Raw genomic sequence first — 7,963 nt, 5'->3', positions numbered from 1 at the left:
CAAACCATCATGTATGCGCTAAAAGATAAGAAGGATAATATCATCAGCAATCTCGAAGATATAGTAAAAGCAGGGGAAAAATTCTAAGTGGACCTGTATACAGTACCTAGAGGAGTCACCATACCTCACTTAGAAACAGTAGTGAACAGGATACAGAAACTCTCCTATAACTATCGATGAGGTCAGAAGGGCCCTGCAAGACATGAAACGATGAAGAGCGGGAGGAGAAGGTGGAATAACAGTTGATTTAATCAAAGATGGAGAAGACATAATGCTTGGAAAACTGGCGGATCTTTATACGAAGTGTCTATCGACTGCAAGGGTCCTAGAAAACTGGAAGAATGCAGACATTATACTAATCCACAAAAGAGGAGACGTTAAAGAATTGAAAAATTATGGGACCGTTAGCTTGCTCCCAGTATTCTATAAAATATTTACCAAAATAATCTCCAATAGAATAAGGGCAACACTGGATTTTGTCAACCAAGGGAACAGGCTGGCTTCAGGAAGAGATACTTTACAATGAATCACATCCATGTCATCAATCGGGTTATCGCAAAATCTGCAGAGTACAATAAGCCTCTCTATGTGGCTTATATAGATTACAAAAAGGCATTTGATTCAGTAGAGATACCAGCAATCATAGAGGCACTACGTAATCAAGGAGTACTGAACGCTTACGTAAAAAGCTTGGAAAATATTGCTACATGCGTGTGGTATTTGTTTGTTTGAACGAGGCGCGTAGGCGCCATCACTCCAGAAAAGAGGAGGAAGAACGAACTGGGCTCGCGCTGTGAATCTAACCGGTCAGCGCTGCAACCGTTGTTGTAAATATATTCTGTAAATAGTTTCTCGTCTTGCTGACTCGTCCTTCGCGTAAGAATATCTACAGAGGTTCTACCTTAATTCTACACAAGAAAAGCAGAGAGATACCTATAGAGAAAGGGGTCAGACAGGGAGACACAATTTCTCCGAAGCTATTCACTGCGTGCTTAGAAGAATTCAAGCTATTAAACTGGAAAGGCTTAGGAGTAAAGATCGACGGCAGATATCTCAGCAACCTTTGGTTTGCCGATGACATTGTTCTATTCAACAACAATGCAGACGAGTTGCAACAAGTGATTGGAGACCTTAACAGAGAGAGTGTAAGAGTGGGGTTGAATATTAATATGCAGAAGATGAAGATAATGATAAATAGCCGGGAAAAAAAACAAGAGATCAGGATCGCCAGTCGGCCACTAGAGACTGTGAAGGAATACGTTTACCTGGTTCAATTAATCACAGGGAACCCTGATCATGAGAATTAAATTCACAGAAGAATAAAAATAGGTTGGATCGCATACGGCAGCAATTGCCAGCTCCTGACTGGAAGCTTACCATTATTATTGAAAAGTAAGGTGTGCAATCAGTGCATTTTGCCAGTGCTGACATATGGGGCAGAGACTTGAGAGCAAGTTAAGGACCGCGCAAAGAGCGATCGAACGAAGATTGCTAGGCATAACGTTAAGAGAGAGAAAGAGAGCGGTTTGGATCAGAGAGCGAACGGGTATAGACGATATTCTAATTGACATCAAGAGGAAAAAATGTAGCTGGGCAGGCCATGTAATGCGCTGGTTAGATAACCGTTGGACCATTAGGGTTACAGAATGGGTACCAAGAGAAGGGAAACGCAATCGAGGACGACAAAACACTAGGTGTAGCGATGAAATTAGGGAATTCGTGGGCGCTAGTTTGAATCGGTTGGCGCAGGACAAGGGTAATTGGAGATCGCAGGGAGAGGCCTTTGTCCTGCAGTGGACATAAAACAGGCTGATGATGATGATGATGATAATGATGATTATTATGATGATGGTGATGATGATTATTATGATGATGATGATGGATGTGGTGGGCCCCCCCCCGAAAAAAAATCCTGGGTACGTGCCTGGCTGGAAGCAACAAGAAAGGTGAATTAGCTTTACAATACAAGATGCAGAAGTGTTAACAAAGAAATACTTGCCCTCAAAAAAGAGGTTCTTTGGACAAGTAGTCGTTGCCAGGCTCGCTAGCTCTCAAAATAATTTTTTTTTTCTGCACACTTTGTTGAATATGCATGCAGTGAAAGTGTACCTCTCGCAGTTACTTCTTAAGACGGTATATATCTAGCCAAAATAACGTTTTTTCCGTAACGCTGATAAACTATCCACAGTTTCCATAACTGCCATAGTATCCGTAACTGCTTATGGTTGTCGTCTCACACGTTTCATCAACTAATACGTGCCTAGATGTTCCTGCCAATAAACTGTTCGAAAGTTCACGGACAATTACACATTTGCTCACAACTGGTTTTCTATTGACAGTACATGTTATTCAAAAAGCGGCTAGGTCGCGCCTGTAAGAAAACAGGGGGACAAGAAATTCGTTGGCAATACATAGACTGGCGAAGTTTACTTTTACAAGCAACGTATGCTGTAGACACCAGTCTCTACAGGACGCGAGTTTAACTTGTGCGACCAGAATATTAGGTGACCAACCTTGAGCGCGATTTCGTTGTATTTGTCTAGGACGCCAACACTTTCCCTTTTGTTGAATATGTCTAGGAGGCTATCACTTTTGCTTTTGTAGCGTCCGCAGACGTGCTCCTGGAAATTGTCACATGGGTCGACCAGCGGGTTCAGGCTATTCCGCAGCGTTCTCGCCAGCGACACGCACGTAGGTGTGTAGCAGACGGTGTGATTGAACTCCAGGATGGCCGACCGCTGCTGCGGTCGAGTCCCAACCATGGGCACTGAAGAATCCTGCGGTAAGGCACGAGTTCACGGCAAAGTTGGAAACGAGATCTGCGCGGGTGGAATAAATCTGCATGCTTTCTTATTTTCTTTTATTATATATATATATATATATATATATATATATATATATATATATATATATATATATATATATATATATATATATATATATATATATATATATAAGTAAGGACTTTTTCGGTAAAGGCCACTGGTCAATAAAGGTACCCCTGCTCCTATAAGAAACATTGACACGAAGGACGGCATAGGGTATGTTATCTGTACCTCTTAAATGAATTAAAGAAAAACGTAAACAAATGGAAATGAAAGTGGATGAAAAAGAAACTGACCGCCAAGTGACGCCTTCGCATTACGTTAGCGCAGCTTTATATTCATATATATATATATATATATATATATATATATATATATATATATATATATATATATATATATATATATATATATATATATATATATATATATATATATATATGAATATAAAGCTGCGCTAACGTAATGCGAAGGCGTCACTTGGCGGTCAGTTTCTTTTTCATCCACTTTCATTTCCATTTGTTTACGTTTTTCTTTAATTCATTTAAGAGGTACAGATAACATACCCTATGCCGTCCTTCGTGTCAATGTTTCTTATAACCTACCAAATAATAAGGTGCCTCAGTTTCCTTTCCTCTCGTACATTACATAGTGAGGGGATCTCGAATCCGGCAGCTTTAACGCCTTCAGGGAGCAGGGGTACCTTTATTGACCAGTGGCCTTTACCGAAAAAGTCCTTACTTCGTGAAGCCTGCGGTAGATGGGATGTTCTACATCCACTACCATGGTCGTGAGCGGTGGCGCTGGCTAACACACTCCCAGGGTTAGCTCTAGTAGGCTGATTTTACTACCCCAGAGAAAGGATGGGGGAAACGGCGCCGCAGTAGCTCAATTGGCAAGAGCATCGCAGGGGTAATGCGAAGACGGGGGTTCGTATCCCACCTGTGGCCAGTTTTAATGCGACAGCAATTGTATGTGCACTCCAGGCGAATTTTTGCGTCGGCGTCGTTGTGATGTTCAGTATAAAGTCCAAGGGCGATAACATCGCTGCGCGCCGTATGCTGTGTGTGCGAGTGAAAGCGTGTGAGGGTGAGCCGACGGTGGCGGCTGTACGTGGCGGCCGTACGCAGCACCCGCCGGGATAGGCTGATGCGTATGGCGCGGCCGCGTGGGCCCAGTTTTGAAAGCAATCTGCAATGAATACAGTGTCTATGTGTGCCGCGTATTCATAGCTTCGTGGGCGATATGTTCTGGTTGCTTAGTTCGCGTTGAAGCGAGAGGCAGCACAAAGGTAAATTCGCTCGCTGCTGCTGCCGCGTTTCTTCGCTTCAGCGTCTTGAAAGTGAGTTTTCCCGCTCATGGAACGAGATGTGTTCATGTTCGCTTGTGCGCGCCTGACATCATGCTCGTTAATTTAGTTATCATGCCTATGTTTACGAGTTTATACAGCCGATAAAACTACTGTCCTTACTTCGTGTAGCAGTCTACTACTTTGCTATCGCAAACGATGCTTCGCCTTCCGGGCAATACCGCGACTTTTTAACCACTGTCATTTTAATGTGTTTAACATTTTCTTCATTATAATAAAGAACTATAACTAATGTACCCTATGCTGTCCTTCTTGTCAGTGTTTGTTGGCTTCTTGTGATGCGATTAACACAAATCGAGTCCATCGATTTCCTTTCTTCCCGTCCATATATATATATATATATATATATATATATATATATATATATATATATATATTCACTGAAGCGTTGGCATATAGGATCAGGTAGTAAAAGACGAAAATGATTATTGAAGTACGTAGGAGAAAAAAAGCGACCATATACAGATGTTTCGGCCGTGGTACCACCCTTCGTCGGAATTAAAAATTACCAGAACCGTCTGTAGCGCCGATGAGAGTGAAAAGTGAGTAGTAGTGACCGTAAGCTAATGCTCAGCTAAAATTGTCTATATTTATCAGACGTGCCTTCCTGCTTAGCGACTTAAAAGGTACGGCAGCGATCGGTAGTGTGATGCTCGCCTCTGGACTCCGGATCGTGGACCCTGGCTCTCGAGGCGCTATCGGAGCCCGCATTGGCGGAGGGTGAGGCCCCGCTCCGACGCTGGCGTCAGAGTAGGCCCGCACGACGCACGCGAACCCCAGCACGCCTCCGAAGGCGATGCCGGCAAGCCAGAAGAAGACGAAGGCGGTGCGGTTGTCATCCCGCTGGTGCCCCGACTGCGGGGTCGAAGCGGACACCTGAAACAAACATCCATGACGTCAACCTCGGGTGAGCGAAGGGGATGAAAAAACTTGTCAGCAGATCACCGAGGAAAGTGACTGGTTAAATGGAGCGAAACTAAATTATTGTTGCAAGGATGCGTTGCACAGTTTTATACTCATTGCTCTGGGGTATAGTTTTTTGTTGCAGAGAGAGACATTCTTGTCACCGAAGCATCCGGCTGTAATATGTGTTCTGCGTTCCGCCAGTGTGCGCAACGTGACAGCGAGCTCTCGAATTTCCTATGTCATTCTATACGTTAGCGAATTGGCCTTTGTTTTTCTGACGCCATTTTCATATCTTAGTACTTATTCACTTGAGTACGTGCGTTGTTTCCCTGATGCGCAAGTAGAGCTATAGTTTTCTTCTCAGAATAATCGGAACCGGGAGTACTTCATGTGTTCTTTTTTGCCGATTGCACCATCATTACACGAGAAGAGCAAAATGTCACGCAAGATGTCACCACGAGTGCTTTATTCTGATGCAGAGCTGGCAAAGGCCATTTGTTTTAATTTTTTAGGAAAGAAGACTACATGAGAGCCTTGAAGTGACGTATGCTAGTATGAGATGTACGGATTAGCCTTTCCCTAGTCGGCGGCAACGCTATAGAAAGCGGCAACGCACCTGCTGTTGTGCCTCATTGGCTATGGTGTTCTGTGGCTGAGGACGAGGTCGAAGGTAGCGTTTGCGACCACCGCAGCCGATTTTCATTAGACGTTGAAGGCGACAACGTGCTTATAGTTAAATTTAGATGACCGTTAGGCAACTGCAGATGGTCAAAATCATTCCCGAGCCGTCCAACACTCAACAGCACTGACAGCCATTAGACACCCGGAGTTTATACTCGAAGCTTCTCCACAACGGGCCTCATGGAGAGGCACGACTACATCTGGGGCGGATTTGCATGCTACCGGGTGGAACTCCAATGAACATTCGCAAAAGCCATCACAATGATCTATCTGAAGAGTTGAGTGTTGTGAGTTAGAAACCTCCAGGCACCAACAGTTGCGGCGGCCCAGTACGTTGTACAGAAAATTAAGTTATTCTAGCCAAGGAGCTTGATGCGGGACAAGGGCGTCAGCTATCCGCCCAAACACGAGACATTGCTGCCTTAAATGAAAGAACACGTATCTAGCAATTGGTAGGAACATGATCATCGACCACGGCATTTTCATATACAGTATGTTCATCACGGTCATTGGCAAATATTCCTGCTGACTTACCGTCACCCACGCGAAACGAACACAGCATCAAGATCAAGACTTGCTATGCCAGTGACGTCGTCACGCACAATGTTTCGAAAAAGTTAACTGGCTTTACCACTATGCTTCGAGATCACAATCCTGTTGTGCGAAGCTTGTGACATCAGTTTTCGGGATGTGTAGTGTAGCGGCTTCGGCAAGCGGCGAGGCCGCTGGTAGAAACAAAATAACCGCGACTAAGGCAATTTTTACGCGTGACGCATTGCCTGGGAACGTGTACATAAAGTCGTTACGTCCATTGAGGACGGCCTAGACGCCAGCCAAGTTCAAAGCATCAGAGCAGTAAAAAGACGCCGGATTTTGCAATGGACTGGTCGTCGTGCAGTCGTGGCATCTGACACAAGTCTCCCGTGAACGGCAACACGGATACTCTGTCTGCAGTAAAGCTGTTGCTCCCTGAAGGCCAGTAGCGTTTCTGATGGAGGGAGGCAACCCCTCAAAAGAAGTGCCGACAAGTGCTGCGTGTTATTTAAAAGCAGAAGTACTGAAGCAGGACCACAGAACACAAGTACACCTGAAAGAATGTGCCAGGGCAGCATAGAAGCTTGAGCGACTCTTGAGCGAATACATCATTAGCTATAGCGCCTACTGAACTGACGAGGCGTTTTGTGTCGAGTCAGTAATACGTCTACTAAAATGATGTCAGACAAGCCGGACAAATGTCGACGTGGTACCTGATGCTATGACAGCTTATAATATTTAGAACGAGTGAAAGCTCAACTAGTTGGGAAGCATTCACAGTGCAAAGAAGTGGTAAGGCGTACAGACACGGACACAAGAGAAGTGCACAACACGAACGCCGTGTTCGTGTTGTCCACTTCTCTTGTACGTGTTCGTGTCTGCACGCCTTACCCCCTGTTTGCATTATGGATCAGCTTATAATAGTGGCCACGCAAAAGCAGCTTCAGCATCAGTCCCTAATCTTTCTTTATCCTTCCTCAGCTATGCCATGTACCCCGTACGATGCTAGGCCATTCAGCCTACCAATGTCAACGCGCCGACGTCACTAGCAGGAACACCTTGCTTAACTTTACTCAGTCTCCCTTTGGTTCTAAAGTCTGCTTAGTTTTCTCTTTTGTTAAAAGCGCAGCTGTACTATCATGGTCTCTTTCAGACGATGCTTCAGTGACAATCTGCGCCGACTTCACTCGAAGTTCGTTCCTTGCCGTATTGGGCGTATGCCTTTTGAACCATCTCTAGCCAATTAAAGAAATGAACAACGCTTCACAGAGATATAAAAGTAGCCCACCTCATCAGTTCCAGCTGCCTCCATTTCTCTAATTGCGGTTCTGCTAGGGCGACGCCTGCACAATAGAGCTTATGCGCTGCTTCTTCATCTTCTTCTCAAGCAACGATGCTTACCCTCTAGGGGATATTGACCAAGAAGACCTGGAACTTGTCTCTTGGTTTCCGCATTGATGATGATGATAATGATGCTGAATTTAGATACCGTGGCACATGTCCACTGTGGACTAGCCGAGAATTGACCGATCAGATCGGGGAGCCAAAAGCTGCAATCCCCCCCCCCCCTCCCCTCGTCCCCGAATTTGTTAAGACCTAGTTTTGGCTTGTTGCCACTATAAATTCCATTGCGGGGATTTGGACACGG

General features: G+C 44.8%; 1 protein-coding gene across 2 annotated transcripts in view; it reads right to left on the bottom strand.

Moving 5' to 3' along the window:
• Positions 1 to 7,729, bottom strand: part of LOC139059279 (uncharacterized) — a 31,531-nt gene extending 23,802 nt beyond the window's left edge. The window contains exons 1-3 of one of the 2 annotated variants that reach the window (XM_070537473.1): positions 7,604 to 7,729; positions 4,852 to 5,070; positions 2,514 to 2,777 (exon numbers count right to left, since the gene is read on the bottom strand). In XM_070537473.1, coding sequence (XP_070393574.1) covers positions 2,514 to 2,777; positions 4,852 to 5,070; positions 7,604 to 7,627 — 507 coding nt within the window. In that variant the 5' untranslated portion in view covers positions 7,628 to 7,729. The remainder of the gene's footprint in view (positions 1 to 2,513; positions 2,778 to 4,851; positions 5,071 to 7,603) is intronic. The other variant, XM_070537474.1, reaches the window with a different exon arrangement.
• Between the last annotated feature and the right edge of the window lie 234 nt (positions 7,730 to 7,963).

This window comes from Dermacentor albipictus, chromosome 4, assembly GCF_038994185.2.
Source record: "Dermacentor albipictus isolate Rhodes 1998 colony chromosome 4, USDA_Dalb.pri_finalv2, whole genome shotgun sequence".
Lineage (NCBI taxonomy): Eukaryota > Metazoa > Arthropoda > Arachnida > Ixodida > Ixodidae > Dermacentor > Dermacentor albipictus.
Note: the sequence above shows the minus strand (reverse complement) of the source record. Positions and strands in the feature narration are given on the sequence as shown.